Raw genomic sequence first — 20,191 nt, forward strand, 5'->3', positions numbered from 1 at the left:
ACGCCAAACAGGGATTTGTCGGACCAGGCAATATTTTTCCACTAAATTGCATGTTGGGGATCGCGTGCACACAGGAACCACTTCTTCTTGTTTTTAGCTGATAGGAGTGGAAGCTGGTGTGTTCGTTTGCTGCAGTAGCCTATTTGTGAGAAGGACTTACGAGTTGTGCGTTTTGAGATGGCGTTCTGCACACCACTGTTGTATTTGCCTGTTTGTAGCCCGCCTGCTAGGTTGCACTGCCATTCTCCTTCGACCTCTCATCAACAAGCTATTTTCGCCCACAGGACTGCCACTGACTGGATGTTTTTTGTTTGTCGCACCATTCTTGTAAACCCTAGACACTGTCAGGCATAAAAAGCCCAGTAAACCGACCGTTTCTGAGATCCTGGAACCGGTGCACCTGGCACCGACTGCTTAGGTCACTCGTTTTGCCCATTCTAACAGAATGCCTCGATGCCTGTCTGCCTGCTTTATATAGCAAGCCATGCCCACTTGACTCATAGTCTGTAGGAGCTAACCATTTTCTAATTGAAAACACTCCCACCAGAAATTACTGTTCTTTACACAGACACACACACAAAGAAACCGATGCATTTTTACACACACAAACACACAGGATGTATTTCAGATGTGTAAAGACCAGAGCATATTGAGCACTCTGTTATGACTAGTTGATTTTAAGTACTGATTTTCTGTTTTTGAGCCCACAATATAACTCTCTGCTATGATAAGCTACAGGCCTGTATGAGTAGGAACAAACTGTTCCAAAACCCTGCTGTGTTCAAATAGCTTTTTGGTGTTTCATCCATCTTTCCTTTTAAAGCAATCTTTCTTTTTATTCATGATGAAAGAGGAACATACTGTATTCTCACTGAAGGAGAGATTCATTTCCAGCTACAGTGCATTCGGAAAGTATTTAGACCCTTTGACTTTAAAAAAAACATTTTGTTACATTACAGCCTTATTCTAAAATGCATTAAATTGTTTTTTTGTGTTTATTTTAGCAAATGTATAAACACATGTAAAAATTACATATGTATTCACACCCTTTACTCAGTACTTTGTTGAAGCACCTTGGGCAGCGATTACAGCCTTTTAATCTTCCTGGGTATGACGCTACAAGCTTCACACACGTATTTGGGGAGTTTCTCACATTCTTCTCTGCAGATCCCCTCAAGCTCTGTCATGCTGGATGGGGAGCGTCGCTGCACAGCTTTTTTCAGGTCTCTCCAGAGATGTTTGATCGGGTTCAAGTCCGGGCTCTGGCCGGGCCACTCAAGGATATTCAGAGGCTTGTCCCGAAGCCACTCCTGCGTTGTCTTGGCTGTGTGCTTAGGGTCGTTGTCCTGTTGGAAGGTGAACCTTCACCCCAGTCTGAGATCCTGAGCACTCTGGAGCAGGTTTTCATCAAGGATCTCTCTGTACTTTGCTCTGTTCATCTTTCCCTCGAACCTGACTAGTCTCCCAGTCCCTGCCCGCTGAAAAACATCCCCTAAGGCATGATGCTGCCACCACCATGCTTCACCGTAGGGATGGTGCCAGGTTTCCTGCAGATGTGACACTTGGCATTCAGGCCAAAGAGTTCAATTTAGGTTTCATCAGACCAGAGAATCTTGTTTCTCATGGTGTGAGAGTCTTTAGGTGCCTTTTGGCAGACTCTGGGTGGGCTGTCATGTGCCTTTTAATGAGGTGTGGCTTCCATCTGGCAACTCAACCATAAAGGCCTGATTAGTGGAGTGCTGCAGAGATGGTTGTCCTTCTGGAAGGTTCTCCCATTTCCACAGAGGAACTCTGGAACCATCGGGTTCTTGGTCACCTCCCTGACCAAGGCCCTTCTCCCCCGATTTCTCAGTTTGTCCAGTCGGCCAGCTCTAGAAAGAGTCTTGGTGGTTCCAAACTTCTTCCGTTTAAGAGTGATGGAGCCCACTGTGTTCTTAGGGACCTTCAATGCTGTAGAAATGTTTTGGTACCCTTCCCTAGATTTTGGCCTTTTTTTTTTTAGCTCTACGGGCAATTCCTTCAACCTCATGGCTTGGTTTTTGCTCTGACATGCATTGTCAACTGTGGGACCTTAGATAGACAGGTGTGTGCCTTTCCAAATCATGTCCAATCAATTTAATTTACCACAGCTGGACTCCAATCAAGTTGTAGAAACATCTGAATGATGATCATTGGAAACAGGATGCACCTGAGCTCAATTTCAAGTCTCATAGCAAAGGGTCTGAATACTTATGTACATTTCTAAAAACCTGTTTTGGCTTTGTCATTATGGGATATTGTGTGTAGATTGCTGAGGAAAGTGTTTTATTTAATCCATTTTAGAATAAGGCTGTAACATAACAAAATGTGGAAAAAGTCAAGGGGTGTGAATACTTTTCGAATGCACTGTATGTCCACACTATCCAATCACACCCACCCCATCCCAGTATGTCTAAAGCAGCCATTCAAGATTCTAAGTTTCAAGTTTCAAAGTGTATTAGTCGTAGTTACGGGATATGCATGGTATACATGTTCTTACTTGTATGTTCCTTCTCGACAATGCAACAACAATAATAAATAATAAAATATAACAATACGACCATGAAGTAATAGAATAGAATAAACATTTTAGCATAAGTATAATACAGGAAGGCACAATTTATAGTCCAATATTTACATGTGTTTTGGGGAAGTAGGGGATGGGCGGCAATGTATAATAAGTCTGGTAGCAGCAGTTATGATGTGTGTGTATAGCACGAATGTGTGTGTGTGTGTGTGTGTGTGTGTGTGTGTGTGTGTGTGTGTGTGTGTGTGTGTGTGTGTGTGTGTGTGTGTGTGTGTGTGTGTGTGTGTGTGTGTGTGTGTGTGTGTGTGTGTGTGTGTGTGCGTCTGTGGTTATGTGGATGAATGAGAGTGTCTGGGCTAAGGTGTCAGAGCAGGTGGTCAGTCCAGTTCAAGTGTTCAGCAGTCTGATGTCTTGTGGAAATAAACTGTCTCTGAGTCTGTTGGTGTCAGACCTCATGCTAATATTTATATGTTTTTTGATTCCATTCTTTTACGTTTAGATTTGTGTGTATTGTTGTGTTTTGTTAGATACTACTGCACTGTTGGAGCTAGGAACACATGCATTAACGCCCGCAATAACATCTGCTAAATATGTGTTTGTGACCCCAAAAATGTGATTTGATTTGATACCGCCTGCCCGACGGTAAGGGAGAGACCAGCTCATGGCTGGGGTGTGTGGGGTCCTTAATGATGCTGCATACCTTCCTCAGGCACCGTTTTGAGTATTTAGTATGTCTTGGATGGGTGGGAGCACTCAAACCTTCCACCTCCTAAACCACGTTCTTCCTTCATAGACGACCCAGATCACAGTAATGAGGAGGAAGAGCACTCAAACAGACACCCCAGAGTTCACTAATTGAAACTAGTGGGCTCTCCTGCATATTCCCTCTATTGTTTCAGTCTATAAGAGACATCTAACTTTAATCAGCATCTGGCTGGGCTGGGGGGCATTGGGATGGGGAGCAGTGGAGCCTAGGATCTTTTCCCCCTGCTGTTTCATTTATACACACTCTGTTACCTCATTAGGGTTGATGCAGGTGAGTCTGTTGATTCAGACTGTGGTGCTGCCTGCCTGCCGCTGACGGTCCTCATTATCACGCCTCTCTTCTCTTCCCCTTCTCCTCCGCTCACAGTCACACAGACAGAGTAATCCTGAGAGATAGGTGGAGAACAGGAGAGAGGAGGTTAGAGAGGGAGGACACTTTTACTGGAACGAGGATGAACACAGTGGAAAATAGGAAAGACATGGTCCAGTCTGATCATCCATGTTCACTCACTATGAAAACACACAGCTTTTACAGTACCATACCATAGTACGGTATGCTGTATATGTATCATATATCACAGTGGTTCCCAACCCCGGTACTCAAGTACCCCCAACAGTACACATTTTTATTGTAGTCCTGGACAACACACCTGATTCAACTTGTCAACTAATCATCAGGCCCTCAATGAGTTGAGTCAGGAGTGTTTGTCATGGACGACAACAAAACTGTGTGTTGTTGGGGGTATAGCATTTGATGTAGTGGATGTTGTCCACTGTTTAAATTATTCACTCTCATATGCATTTACTCTCTAAATATACACATATGGATAGTACATCCAGCTCCAGAGGAGTGAGTGTGGCTCTCAGGTTTATTTGTAGAAGTGAATAAAGCAGCGGGACCAGAGAAGTGCATTACAACTGAGGTGCGGCAGGACGCCCCATTATTTCCATTATGGACCAGAACCAATGAGGTGCAGCTGAATACTCTGTTATTTTGACCTGGTGGGGCCGAGGCAATGAGGTGCCATGGGATGCTTTCTTCTTCTCTATCTATCTGAGAGGAGCACAGAGAGGAGAGGACACACACCGTACATAGAGAGTGAGACACTGCATCTGCTCCCAGGGCTGCTTTGTTCTCTCTCAGAAAGCCATCCATACATCCATCCAGCCACCCTCTCACTCTCTTTAGCTGCCTGCCTGCCAGGCTAAGAGGTGACAGGGAAACAGCTTCATTTAATCATCTCCACTGATTGTGTTTGCTGGGACACTCACGACAAGGACATGACAGGTTTTTATTAGAAGCCCAATTAACACTACCTCTGCTTTCTGTTTGGACTTTTGTTAAAGATTGAGCACCCGGCTTCCTAGTTATTAGGATCTGGAGCAGCAACAGTTGAGACAGAATCAGTAGCCTAGACAGTAATCTAGATCAGGTGCAAAATAGGTGATTTTTTTTTTTACAGTGCAGGTGATGGAGAAGACTGGATCCAGAGATGTAGCCTATTTATCAAATATAAAAATAAAAAATATGAAAAATAGTGGTTGATGAAAAACATAAACGTTTTGCCACTAGTAATATTATCTCAACTCGAGGACAAAATGCAAAAGTGCTTCAAACACAGGACAAAACACCCATAAACTCACGCCTAGACAATCATATCTCTGATTGAGGAGAACAGTCATGCCCTAACCTGGCATAATCCATTCACACCTTTAAACAGGGAAATTCTTAATGAACATTGATGTTACACTTCAAAGGCAATACTAGCCTATAGCATGATTCACACCATAATGGCATTATTTTACCTGTTAATGAAAACAAAGACTTAATTAACATAAACATTAGTGTTTACAACAAACAATTAAATTACCTCTTAACCTGGATAAACCAAAAACGAAAGGCCCGTAAACTGTGGTTAAAAGTCGTGCTTGACCAGCGCACACTCACCAAGGACCAATTCTTGGCGTTACAAAACTAAGAAATACTAACGCTTAACATTTAGTTTGTTCTTTTAGCTACATATTATAATACAACATGTTTGATGGGACTAGCGATTGCATAGTTATAGGTTAGCAGCAAGAATTATCAACAATGTTTGTAGCAAACACTTCTGTTTCTGTGGGGAGAAATTGTGGGAAATAAATGGCCAGCGTCACTTGACAATAGCTCACAGGCAAATCGTCACAGCTTCATTTAGGTGCAAATGTATTAAAACATGTGTTTACCTAGTGCAAATGTGTTTAGATTAATTTTGTAGGTCTACACTTGTAGATTGGTGAAAATCCACTTAGAATTAGTGAAGGATATATTTTACCATAATATGTCTTCAATCTGACAACATTATCATCTGAATGCTATAGGCCCATAAGTGTATCTAATGGGTCTAACCAAGGTAGCAAGCCTTACATCACCACTCGGAATACTATAAGCAGGGTAGGGAAGTACCGCTGTATGAAATTGATTACAAAAAAACTCTAATCCGTTACATTACCAGCAAAAATATTTTAATCAGATTACAGATACTTTTGAAAAACTAGATGATTAATTCCAGGATTACTTTTGTTTTCTCAATGACATTCAAATCAGCATTGAAAAAAGGGACAAATGTACACTACTGGTCAAAAGTTTTAGAACACCTACTCATTCAAGGTTTTCTTTATTTTTACTATTTTCAATATTGTAGAATAATAGTGAAGACCTCAAAACTATGAAATAACACATATGGAATCATGCAGTAACCAAATAAGTGTTAAACAAATCAAAATATATTTGATATTTGATATTCTTCAAATAGCCACCCTTTGCCTTGATGACAGCTTTGCTGACTCTTGTCAGTCTCTCAACCAGCTGAATGAGGTAGTCACCTGGAATGCATTTCAATTAACAGATGTGCCTTCTAAAAAGTGAATTTGTGGAATTTCTTTCCTTCTTAATGCGTTTGAGCCAATCAGTTGTGTTATGATAAGGTAGTGGGGGTATATAGAAGATAGCCCTAATTGGTAAAACACCAAGTCCATATTATGGCAAGAACAGCTCAAATAAGCAAAGAGAAACGGCCGTCCATCATTACTTTGAGACATGAAGGTCAGTCAATACGGAACATTTCAAAAACGTTGAAAGTTTCTTCAAGTGCAGTCGCAAAAACCATCAAGCGCTATAATGAAACTAGCTCTCATGAGGACCGCCACAGGAATGGAAGACCCAGAGCTACCTCTGCTGCAGAGGATAAGTTCATTGGAGTTACCAGCCTCAGAAATTGCAGCCCAAATAAATGCTTCACAGAGTTCAAGACACAGACACCTCTCAACATCAACTGTTCAAAGGTGACTGTATGAATCAGTCCTTCATGGTCGAATTGCTGCAAAGAAACCACTACTAAAGGACACCAATAATAAGAAGAGACTTGCTTGGGCCAAGAAACACGAGCAATGGACATTAGACCGGTGGAAATTTGTCCTTTTGGTCTGGAGTCTAAATAGGAGACTTTTGGTTCATACCGACATGTCGTTGTGAGACGCGGTGTGGGTGAATGGATGATCTCTGCATGTGTATTTTTCACCGTAAAGCATGGAGGAGGAGGTGTTATGGTGTGGGGGTGCTTTGCTGGTGACACTGTCCGTGATGTATTTAGAATTCTAGGCACACTTAACTAGCATGGCTACCACAGCAATCTGCAGCGATACGCCATCCCATCTGTTTTGGGCTTAGTGGGACTATCATTTGTTTTTCAACAGGACAATGTCCCAACACACCTCCAGGCTGTGTAAGGGCTATTTTACCAAGAAGGAGAATGATGGAGTGATGCATCAGATGACTTGCCCTCCACAATCACCCGACCTCAACCAAATTGAGATGTTTTAGGATGAGTCGGACTGCAGAGTGAAGGAAAAGCAGCCAAAAAGTGCTCAGCATATGTGGGAACTGCTTCAAGATTGTTGGAAAAGCATTCCAGTTGAAGCTGGTTGAGAGAATGCCAAGAGTGTGCATAGCTGTCATCAAAGCAAAGGGTGGATATTTTAAGGGTGGATATTTATAAATTATATTTGGATTTGTTTTAGACTTTTTTGGTTACTACATGTTTCCATATGTGTTATTTCATAGTTTTGATGTCTTCACTATTATTCTACGATGTAGAAAATAGTAAAAAAATAAAGAAAAACCCTTGAATGAGTAGTGTACATTTTTTTCTGCCAGAGCGAGTCTGACCACCAGTCAGAGATGACTATGATGACACACCAAATGCTTTTGATGGATTGCGGGAAAAGAGCAGGAATTGATCCCAACAGTGGAGGTGTTATAATACCCAATCGTTTTTCCACCATTCATTTTTCCCATAGGGTATTTTAGAAACACTTTGGCAGTTTTAAAGCAAATTTTCTTGCAATTCTGTATGTTTTGCTATGTCTAATGTGTACTCATGATATTTGAGTGACTAAAGAAGTACAATAATATCTATGAGCCTAAAAAACGGAATTGAAAAAAACATTAGCTGACACGGGTTAGTTGATCTGGACATTTATGACAAGTCTATAAATAGCTATCTAAGCTATTCAATGACTGACATGACAAGAGGAACTGATGATGCACTACCCAATTTCGAAATTGCACCTTGTGCATTCCACTATTACAATGTTCAAGAGTACAGTAAGTCCCTTTTTTTGGATTCTTAAGGCAGCCATCATGTTTGCTTGGTTAGGGAACAGTGGATGCATGGCACAGCAAATTATGTTGTGTAAAATAGGTCATCTTTGGATAGTGCGGACATGGATGGTCTCCTTAGCTTGGCTCTGGCTGCACTGAGCACCCCTCCTCCATCTCTCTCTCTGTGGCTGGTACCTGGCTGTATTAATGTCTGCTTGGTGTTGAAAGGGACAAGTCGCTCTAATTCTGATGAATGGTCAGCCCAACGAAGAGGCGCAAAGCGAAGGAGAGGCGCTGAGAAAAAATAGAAGGTTTAACTTGTGTCAGGGCTCTCTGTAAACTCATTAATCATCTCAGCTTTCTGTGATCTGCTCCTCCTGGCCACTATTTCAACAGCGTCTCCCACAATGCACCGCTCCAGTTCTCCCCAGTAGCCACAACTCACCACGTTACCTCTCGTTTCACACAACCCTTATGCATCACACATCCACACACCGTCATATCCATCTCTCCTCCCTGAAGAAGGCCTGGTTTGTTGGAGAATACAAGAACTCCCAGGGGGTTGGTGTGTAGTGTACTCTCCACTAGTGTTTCTGTATCCATGCCTTCCTTAATCTGCCAGACTATGGGCTGCTGTGGCCTTCGAGTGGGCCATCCCTTGGTCCAAGGAAATAAGGAGCTCATCATGTGGAGAAGTGGGCGTTTCAACATTATTAGGACCATTAGTAGATCATCATATTGCACATATACACAACACACACAACACACCCACATACACAATGCACACACACACATTTATGTAATGATTATGAAGGATTTACCAGTGGTGTTAATGCACAGTAGAAGTGCTCCTGGTCCGTCACAGAACTGGTAATGTGTGAATGAATTAATGTGTGAATTAATGGTGTAGGGAAAGCATTGGCTGTGCTTAAGTCTTATCAGTGCTTTATGGCCGGCTCACAGCCTCCTAATGTGTGTGTGTACTGCTTTAATGCTGACTCCATTAACTAGGCAGCTCATTCTGAGGCTATGGGCCATCCTTTCGCTCAGGCTCTAATTCAATACCATGTATAATCCAACGTCTGTAATGCACCAAATGTCCTAATGTGGTGAGGCCTTGCTCAGTCCTACCTGCCCAAGATTGATTTTAGTTGGACCACTTGTCTGTGGTTACCTGGCTGTGCCTGAGTGGATTGTGTTGATTGATTGAAGCCTTACTCTAACTTGTCTCTGTGTTTGTTGTGTGTGTGTGTGTGTGTGTGTGTGTGTGTTCTCCACAGTGGGAGGAGGTGAGTGGTTACGATGAGAACCTCAACACCATCAGGACCTACCAGGTGTGTAATGTGTTCGAGCCCAGCCAGAACAACTGGCTCCTTACCACCTTCATCGACAGACGAGGGGCTCAGCGTGTCTATGTGGAGATGCGTTTCACCGTACGTGACTGCAGCTCCATCCCCAGTGTCCCCGGCTCCTGTAAGGAGACCTTCAACCTCTACTACTACGAGACGGACTCGGTCATCGCCACCACCAAGGGAACCGCCTTCTGGATGGAAGCCCCTTACCTGAAGGTGGACACCATTGCGGCTGACGAGAGCTTCTCCCAGGTGGACTTCGGTGGACGATTGATGAAGGTCAACACGGAGGTGCGGAGCTTCGGCCCGCTGTCTCATAATGGTTTCTACCTGGCCTTCCAGGACTACGGGGCCTGCATGTCTCTGCTGTCCGTACGTGTCTTCCATAAGAAGTGCCCCAGCGTGGTGCAGAACTTTGCCAACTTCCCCGAGACCATGACGGGTGCCGAGAGCACCTCCTTGGTCATTGCCAGAGGCACGTGCATCGCTAACTCAGAGGAGGTGGATTTTCCCATCAAGCTGTACTGCAACGGAGATGGGGAGTGGATGGTTCCCATCGGGAGCTGCACCTGCAAGGCTGGCTTTGAGCCAGACAACGGCAACGTCTGTAGAGGTGAGTTCAGTTCTCCTCACTTACAATAACCCCTATCACACTGGCGCTTTGTCTTACTGTGTCATACTGTTCTACTGAACATTTGAAGGCATTGTCTCACTGCGGAAACAGTGGTGAGGATAAATGAAGTAAGGGCAGACACTGGAACAGACATTTTGTTTCGTCTGGCAATAAGTACTGTCAGGGGATAGCTACTGTATGTGGGCGGCTAGCCAATCACAACTGTACCTAGGGATGACTGATTAAACCAGCAGCAGGCATTATATTTGAAAAGTTCATAATTGTAATAATTTTTTCCCATCAAGGGACAGAAAAGGTTGTTTTGTCTATTGCCAGTCAGAAGCACAGAGGGAGCCAGAAGCTGATTGTACTTTATTTTGAAAATTCTGGTTTTAAATTGTGGTTATTCTATAAAGAGTAATTTAATTATCATTATCATGCTAATAAAGTTATTCAAAGTTATTACGTTTTTCCATAAACTGTGTTCAGACCGATTTAGCTGTTTGGATTTTCCACTCTGCAGTATCTACAGTGAACTACCTGCATGGAATGTTTTCCTCCCACAACACTATGTTCACAAATTACCATGTTTATCTTCTTCGTGTCATAGAAGGAGGACCTCTGTGTTCCATTCTTGGCATTACTTCATTCAGGAAAATGCACACACACACACACACACACACACACACACACACACACACACACACACACACACACACACACACACACACACACACACACACACACACACACACACACACACACACACACACACACACACTTTTAGACTCCCATATCTTCTCTCACTGATTGCTAGTCTGCCTGTGTGGAGACCAGATAAGATCGATCTGCAGCTATATGGGCTGATCAATAATATAGATATTAAACCCATCCACCTAATATGGAGTCTGTTTCTCAGATGACCTAGTGGAGTCCTTGGCTGGGGAGTGGTTGACTTCATTTGGCCTCTGAGGTGACCATTTAGATCAGTTAAATAGTGGATCTGATTTCTGTACTGACGGTCACATAAGGTATGTGTCATCCAATAGTGATTAAATGTTTTATCATGGAAATTAAAGTGTCACTATGTCTATATGAGAGTAAAGGATATGATTTATATCTGCAGTAGATCATAGCCACTCTAATGTTGGAATAAGCTTGCCAGAACATGTGTATAATTTGTGAGTAAAATGTTGTAAAGGTGTTTATTTGGGTTAGTGTGACATGGTGCTGGCGTAAAAGCGAGACTTGGCCTGGCTCTGCTCTGCAGTGTATTATTAGCAGCCTTCTTCCTTTATGTCTGTGTGATGGGTTCTGAGCATCCTTCTTTCAGTCTATCTGCTCATATGCTCAGTCATGCATCAAACCTTAGCATTATCTATCTCCATGAAGTATGTCTCTGATGTTTAGTTGTTTGTCAGAAAGTTGAGACATTTCTAATGGTAAATGGGTAAGAAAAAAAGCAGATATTGAATATCCCTTTGAGCATGGTGAAGTTATTATTTACAATTCGGATGGTGTATACCAGAAAATACACCCAGTCTCTACAAAGATACAGGCATCCTTCCTAACTCAGTTGCTGGAGAGTAAGTAAACTGCTCAGGGATTTCACCATGAGGCCAATGGTGACTTTAAAACAGTTACATAGTTTAATGGTTGTGATAGGAGAAATCTGAGGATGGATCAACAACATTGTAGTTACTCCACAATACTAACCTAAATGATAGAGTGAAAAGAAGAAAGCCTGTACAGATTTTTTTTTTAAAGTACATTTTTGCCCTGAATACAAAGTGTTATGTTAGGGGCAAATCCAAACAACACATTACTGAATACCACTCTCCATATTTTGAAGCATAGTGGTGGTTGCATCATGTTATGGGTATGCTTTTAATCATTAAGAACTGAAGAGTTTTTCAGGATAAAAAATAAACGGAATGGAGCTAAGCACAGGTAAAATTCTAGAGGAAAACCTGGTTCAGTCTGCTTTCCATCAGACAAGGCCAAATCTACACTGGTGTTACTTACCAAGAAGACAGTAAAGGTTCCTGAGTGGCCAAATTACAGTTGTGACTTAAATCTAGTTGAAAATATATGCCAAAATAAAATGGTTGTCTAGCAATGATCAACAAAAAATTTGACAGAGCTTGAAGAATTTTGAAAAGTATAATTGGCAAATGTTGCACAATCCAGGTGTGGAAAGCTCTTAGAGACTTACAGTACCCAGATAGACTCACAACTGTAATCAATGCCAAAGCTGCTTCAGTATTGACTGTATTTCATTTTCAAAACATTTGCAAACATTTCTAAAAACATGTTTCACTTTGTCATTATGCAGTATTGTGTGTAGATGTGTGAGAAAAAAATGAATTTATTACATTTTAAATTCAGGCTGTAACACAACAAAATTTGGAATAAGTCAAAGGGTGGAATTCTTTCTTAAGACACTGTATACTCAAATGCAAGTGCTTTGAGGCATAAACGTGAATGAAAAATCTACAATCCCTTTTTATCTTTATTTAACTACGGAAGTCAGTTAAGAACAAATTCTTATTTACAATGACGGCCTAGCGTGGCTAACGATGCTGGACCAATTGTGCACCACCCTATGGGACTCCCAATCACGGCTGGTTGTGATAGAGCCTGGAATTGAACCAGGGTCTGCAGTGATGCCTCTTGCACTGATATGCAGTGCCTTAGACCCCTGCCCCACTCAGGAGCCCATCTTAAAGGACTATGAGTAGTCCAACACATTGGAAAAGCCTTGGAGTGCCTGATGAATGTTTCATTTATCATTAGAAAAAGCCTTGTGAAACCAGCCCCAGAAGTGTTAGTAAAGATGTGATGGTAGGTCAACACTGTGTGGCTGACCTGAGGAGATTAGAGCTGCTGAGGAGATGTGGTGTGGTGAAGTCCGGCTGACCGTCTAGGTCTCCAACTGCTCTCCATACAAGATCTAACCCAAAATCCCCCCACCACAACCTTAGGGCTTCCCAGCCAACCTAAAGCTAGACACTGGTCTGTTCCAAGCTTGTCCCCTCCATCGAATGTGTAGGGACAACTGTCGGCTTACGGTTGAAACCCCACATCATACTGTAAAAAGAAACCACCACCTGTCACAAGTAACCACATCTGCCAATCAGCGCTCAGCAGCATTATTAATCATGGAAATTAGCTCAGCTTTTCAAAAGGCTATTGCCCTCTGCCTCAGCAAGTCACGGTATAATCTATTTTGTCTTATTCTATCTCCTCCCACGCCCTTTCCCCTATTTATTTGATTATTTTCCTACAATGTCTGTTTGCTCCATTTTCTCTCGGTATCGAATCATTTATTTCCATTGAGTCTCTGATTCCATTTTGTTGTCTCACACTTTTGCATCTCCCTCCTCCCCTCTTTATCTGTGCAGATTGGGGGAGGGGGAATTATTTTAAGTGATCTTATTACTTGGCCAGGTATGTTCAAACCAGATTACTTCATTTACAAGCTTAAATACACCTCATATCTATTTAAAGCACATGATTAGAGAGAGAGAAAGAGGGGGAGAGCAAGGAAAGAGGAAGAGGAGGATAAAGTAAAGGGGTAAAGGCCACCGTGGTTGGGCTGACTGAATATATTATACAGGAGAGACCATGGGCGATACCTTAGGCTCTAAATGTGGTGACTTATATTCTGTGCAGTTCCTTTGTTCAATGACAGCAGAGACTTTGTCTCACAGGGGCACTATAAAGTATAGATTCTGCAGAGGACAAATTCTAAATGAATCAGTCAGGCTACACATTGATGGGTGATTCTTTGCGGTGCAAGTGTTCTTAAATTGTGTCGCTGGGTCTACACAGTGGCTGGTGACATTAGCAGAAACTATTGTAAAGTTGAATTATACGTTTGCCAAGTAACCTAGTGTTCCTCATCCTGTGTGACTGTTTGCATCATTCACTAGATAGGTAGGGAACTCCTTGTCCCACTACTGTGCATTATTCCAATGACCAGATCCCCTGATGTCTGACTCATTCCAAAACCCCTCTCTTTAGCCATCCCAGAATGCACCTCTCCCTTGAACCAGAGGCACCATACTGCTCTGCATATAGATATGCAGGGACAGAATGAAGAGAAGCACCTGCTCTCTATGGCTTCCAGACGCATTGACATTAATATTTCAAATATTCAAATAACTTTATTCAACATGCAGTAGGCTGCAGCAGAGGACAGTAGATTCACTGCCCTCCTGATTGACTGCTTATCCTCGGGTGTTAAGTGCAGACTGACTCATCAGGGGGTTGTTATTTATGGATGGTGCCTGATGATCAGCTGGCAAGGCTGGCAGAGGTGAATGAATTGGTACCCCTGTCTGCTGTGGAGGGGACAGGAGAGGGGACACAGAGAGGGGGCACAGAGAGGGGGCACAGAGAGGGGGCACAGCCGCTCAAGGGGCTGAGGGCGGTTTCTCACTGTAACAGGCAGAGAGATATTCTTCATTTGGCATTCTGCAGCAACCTCCTCAGAGCCGAATAGAATTCAGAATTGGATAGAGCCACTCAATATTCCTCTCACTCATTCATACTTTATAGAGGGGGAATCTGTAGGCATAGATAGCCCCACCGAGGGGGATAGATAGGCTGGGAGGTCTGGTGGAGAGGTCAAACAGGGATGAGAGAGAGTGAGCAAGTTATAGTTTAAGGGAGGTAAAACATGCACATTTGTTTCTGTTTGCATGTGATAAAGAGGGACTTGGTTTGTCTGTGTTTCTTACATACAGATTGTGTCTGTGTGACTTGGCACATAACATCCCTCTCACTGAGACAGAAAAACTATTGATCAGTTGCTGCCCATGCTTTGCTTTCAGGACCCCCTGGTGAGGCTGCCCGCAAACATTGCCTGCTTGAAAAAAAATACTGTTTAAACAAACAAGTGCTCCAATGTTTCAGCTCAGAGAGATGCCTGGGGAGTGAGGGAATGAGAGAAACAAAGGGGAAGAGAGGGTCGGGTGGGTGCTTAAAAAAAGTTTGAAAAAAGAACAAGAGAGCGATCGCCCAAAAGCCAAACATGTTGTTTTGTTGCACCATTTGTCAGGGGTGACACAAGATGGTTTCTAATCTAACTGTGAGCTCCAGCAAATCTGGCGAACAGCGGGGCTACTACAGAGAGAAATCAGAGCCTGGCCCTGGGAGACATGGATCTGATACGTGTGAAGTTCCCAGCAGCTCAGCTTCACAGACCCTGGCAGCCTCTGTTCTGTTCTGTGGATGTCCTTCTCAGTGTCATTCTGTGGCCTTGGGTGTCTGCTCCATAGAGAGCATGGCCCTGACTTTAAAACCGCCGCTCTCTGCTCTTCTATTGTAATGGACATATCTCTCGCTCTCTCGCTCTCTCTCAATTCAATTCAGTAGACTTTATTGACATGGCAGGTTAAATTACTTACATTGTCAAAGTATACATATAACAAAAAATGGTGGGACCAACAGCAATCATAATAGTAGTAGTGGAAATGTGATTACCATAACAGCAATATTAATGAGAATAATAATACATTAAAGCAATGGTAGTTGACCAATCTCAACCTGACTGAGAAGCCACATAACATGGTATGAAAGCCCCAAAAATTAAAATTTAAAATATTATTGACATTACATTGCACTTTTCACTGGCTGTCCCTCAGGTGGTGGCAGGAGGACACATATTTGGCTTTGCACATTTTGGCTTTTCACCCAATAAATATTTGATTATTTATTCTACAAATTCTTTGTATTGAATGATCATTTTGGTAAAGAAAGATTCTCTTAGGTCTGAGTATTTGTCACAGTGTAATAGGAAATGCAGCTCTATCTCTACCTCACCCTTCGAGCAGAGTGAGTACAGCCTGTCCTCTCTGGGCAGCCAGGTTTGCCTGTGACGACCAGTCTCTACAGCCAGACTGTGCTCACCGAGTCTTCACCGAGTCATCCCTAAAAACCCTTCTGGAAACTATCAATGAGTTTTCACAGAGCCTGTCTGTCCTACAGGGCCGAACCTTCGCTCAGAGCTCACAACCTGTCCCAAGTCCTTCCTCTCCATCCCGGGAGCCGTTTGTTCCTACTCCAGAGCACTACGATGGTAACCTCGGAGCTTGCAGAGCTTTTCTAGTAAAATGTTCACTAGTATTTGAGCAACAGCCCAGCTCTTATGCTAGTGAACGAGCCAAGATTTAGTTTTTGATTGGTTGCCTCTGTGGTGCAGTGCTTTCCTGGGCCACTACTGTGTGGGAGTGACAGTCACCCATTTGCTTCTCCTATAGCATATTCAAAGAGGAGATGAGGAAGGTCTTCGACCACCCGGGCTGCGGGTGGTCTGTCCCTCCATCAAGGCTCCCAGAGTGTTGCTGAAATGGAATGTGAGTTCCGCACCCTCGCCGCAGAGAGCGGTTGGAATGAGGAGGCTCTTCAAGGAGCATTCTGGAACTCACTCACTGAGACCCTCAAGGATGAGTTGGTGTCCAGGGAGGAGCCTGATGATCTTGATGAACTCATTTCTCTCACTATCCGCATTGACAACCGTCTCCGGGAGCGTCGGAGGGAGAGGGTAGGTAGGGTTGCAAGTTCCTTAACATCTGCTTCGGTGCATCCCTACCCCAGGCATGTTCTAAGCCTGAACCCATGCAGCTCGGCCGGACCCATCTATCTCCAGAGGAGAGGCAGCGGCGTATCGATACTAGGAGCTGTCTATACTGTGGCCAGGTTGGCCACCTGGTCTCCACTTGTTCCCTGCGTCCAGTAAGAGGATGCTCGGCCTTTATGGGGAAAATACTGTTGAGTCAAATCGCCGGCCCATCTTCCCCCAGACCCCTGTTTGAGGCCAACCTTGTGTGGGAGAGCCAGGCTTTTCCTCTATCTGCTCTTATAGATTCAGGTGCCGATGAGAGCTTTCTGGATCGAGGTGTTGTTAACCAGTTGGGCCTCGACACTGTGGTTGCACAGACTTTACTCTACAACGGGGAGCCAGGTTTTACTGTGTCTATCCTTCTCAATGGCAAGGCTGTACTCACTGAGCCTGCACTTTGTCAAGGTTTTTCTAAGGTTTTGATCAGCAACCATGGTCAAATAGTTTGCCATGGTGTACTGTCAATTTAGGGCCAGATAGCACTGCATTTAACTTTTTGCATTTAGTTTCCCAATAGGTAATGTAGATTTGTTTTGACTGTGTTGTAATTTGGTATATTCTGATTGATTGGATGTTCTGGTCATGAGGCTTCAGTGTGTTAGTAGAACAGCCCCAGGACCAGCTGGATGAGGGGACTCTTTTCTTTGCTCAGCTCTTGGCATTGCAGGGTTTGTTAATGATAATTCACTCACTCACTCACTCACTCACTCACTCACTCACTCACTCACTCACTCACTCACTCACTCACTCACTCACTCACTCACTCACTCACTCACTCACTCACTCACTCACTCACTCACTCACTCTAAATTGTGAATGTGCAGGCTAAATGTGGGATTGGAAAAAGTCAAACGACAAGGAAGGGTAATTGAAATTAGATCTGGAAGGCCTCCAGACAAAACAGAGGTTGGATATTTAAATTAGATGACAAGGTCAAGGTCATGTATTCTATCTGCCAGCTCATAGACTGCTATTTCACCATGGCAACCACCTTGCTCTCTGTCCCCTCCACCCTCCATCTCCTTCATCTCTCTGTCTCGCTCGCTCTTTGTTTCTCTCTGCCTTCAGCCACTGTTCTTCTGTCCAACTGTCAAGGACTCCTCTTCAAACCCCTCTTGTCACTGTATGTTTGCATGTACGCATGTCTGTGTCTGTCTGTGCAAAGCACATGTGGCCATTCAGTGTGCCGTGTGTGTGTGTGTGTGTGTGTCTGGGACTCTGAGCTGCTATATGACTGAGAGACCGAGCTAGACAGAGACAGGTAGGGGCTGTAGCATGGTGATGATGTGGAGCTCCGTCTTTCAGGGGCCGGCTCTGGTGGGCCGTAGCCCTCGAGTCGGAGAAGGCGCCCAGTCTGGGATGAGTGGCTCAACGAGTCCCTCCGCTGGGCCAAGAAGAGGTGGATGAATGCACGGTGTCTCTCTGGGCCATCCAACTTGGAGTTTTTCCACTCCACCTCCCAGGCAAGATGGAGGACTCCAGGCATCACACTACTTTCCCCGCCCACCTGCCCGTCAGGGGCCGAGCACAGATTGTTTCACTCGTCATGCTGGGTGCAGATTGGGTTTTCATAGCTTTTCATTGACTATACAATGCAGAAACTCTAAAATGGCAACTTTACCTTGCTTAGTGGTAAGTTTGGATGTGTGGCAAAGTTGGTATCCATTCATTGCACCTGATGGGTTTAATTTAGCATTAGCATCATTGAATCCTATGTGAACCCATCTGTTTTATGAATCTGTAATTTACCATCCTGTCATTAGCACAGAGGAAATGAATACAATTAGAAAAGATGTCCCACATCCGTGCATTTATTTTGATGTGTAATGAATATTTTCTGAAAGGTAAGGATGTGAATGGGGAGTACTATCCACAGGCGTGATGAAACACTGATAATGATGATCCACACTGGGCTCATGTTGAATAATTGACGTTGTGTGCGACACCCAGCTGAGCATGCAGTTGCGTGTAGTGTAGTTGGGTAGTGGCTAGTGTGTAGTGGAATGCAATGGGCACGTATGTCTCGGAGAACGCTAGCGGGTGCTAATATCCACAGGGAATGTTTTGCAAGTGCGGGCTATGTTGTTAGTTTGTGATTAATTTGCAGCCCCTGGGCACCCCTGCTGTGGACCTCAACAAGACTGGGGCCCTCCTGGGGTTTATGGATAGAGAGACAGTCCATTAACGATTCCTCCCTCCCTAACTTGAACATATAATTAGCCAGTGAGCAGCAACAACAGAGTGGAGAAGGTTTTTTGGGGGAGTGTTGTCTCTACAAAACGCATGTGCATATGTTGTCTGTAACCATTGAGTCATAGCCTTGCACAGGAATTATGCATGGTCCAGCTGTAGTGTTAAATGGAGCACTGCGATGTATAGCCTCTAAAAGTTTGTCAGGCCTCCCTGGGCTGATAGTGCAGTTATATTCACTTCTTTAAATTCACAAAAAGATTAAATTGTAATTTGTCATTAGGTCAACTAGCTAGCTACATTTCATTTACATGTGTGTTTTTTTTTTTAGACATTTAATTGAAAAATCAAGTGTTATCTGCTACTGATTTTCATTTGACTTTTCATTATGGGACAGACATTTGCTTGTCTGCTCACTTGTTTGTTGTGTAATCAATGGCTGCATTTTTTTGACAAATTAGGTACCATCTGGCCTCATCAGAAGGGAAATATATTTGGCACCACCTATATTTGGATTAAGTGATGCCACACACATTCACGCAAGCAAGTTCACACTCACACTCAAACTCATTCTCTCTCTCTCTCTCTCTCTCTCTCTCTCTCTCTCTCTCTCTCTCTCTCTCTCTCTCTCTCTCTCTCTCTCTCTCTCTCTCTCTCTCTCTCTCTCTCTCTCTCTTTCTCTCTCATTAGGCCTCAGTAACTGCTATGACAGAGAGCTCCCTATATAGACTGTAATAGTAGTGACATGGTGGACCTCATCTCAGGATCCAGGCGGCTGTGTGTGACCCTGTGCCCCCCTCGTTTGGGCTGTGTCTATTCCTCTGATGAGCAGCTCTCTGCAGGGTGCAGAGGGGAAGAGAGAGTCCTGAACTCCTGATCCCCACCATCTGCTGAGCTAATGGAGGCCAGCCACCCATCCCTTCATCTCTATTAATTTCCCTGCCTTCTCTCTTTCACCACCCCTCTATCCACTGGTGGCTCATAGGTCAGGTCAGGTGGCAGTGACATGCCACTCTAATCCTGCTCACTCATCTGCTCTGGCCTGAGCCCTGATCAAAGCCAGTGCCAGGCGCCAATGTCATTTCATTGGACACACTATGCAGAGAGACCACCCTCAAATAGGAGTGTGTCTGTGTGTGTGCGTGTGCATGTGTGTGTGTGTGTGTGTGTGTGTGTGTGTGTGTGTGTGTGTGTGTGTGTGTGTGTGTGTGTGTGTGTGTGTGTGTGTGTGTGTGTGTGTGTGTGTGTGTGTGTGTGTGTGTGTGGTACAGTGGAAGGTTCCAGGCTGTGTGACCTTGGGGACAGTGCCCACGCCATGTGGAGAAAAAACATAAATCTTCAATCCAGATCTACTATGATACTGTCACTTGAGCATTTCAGGCAGGCATTAAAGGAATGCATAACACAGCATGGCCCCGGATGACAATGATAATGACTACGCTGGCAGTAATGGTAA

At 43.8% G+C, this 20,191-nt stretch overlaps 1 protein-coding gene across 1 annotated transcript in view; it reads left to right on the plus strand.

Moving 5' to 3' along the window:
• LOC120052503 (ephrin type-B receptor 1-like) overlaps nucleotides 1-20,191 on the plus strand; it is a 120,673-nt gene that overhangs the window by 12,612 nt on the left and 87,870 nt on the right. Inside the window, exon 2 of the mRNA XM_038999451.1 lies at nucleotides 9,233-9,917. Within this exon, the coding sequence (XP_038855379.1) occupies nucleotides 9,233-9,917 (685 nt within the window). The remainder of the gene's footprint in view (nucleotides 1-9,232; nucleotides 9,918-20,191) is intronic.

This window comes from Salvelinus namaycush, chromosome 8 (assembly GCF_016432855.1).
Source record: "Salvelinus namaycush isolate Seneca chromosome 8, SaNama_1.0, whole genome shotgun sequence".
NCBI lineage: Eukaryota > Metazoa > Chordata > Actinopteri > Salmoniformes > Salmonidae > Salvelinus > Salvelinus namaycush.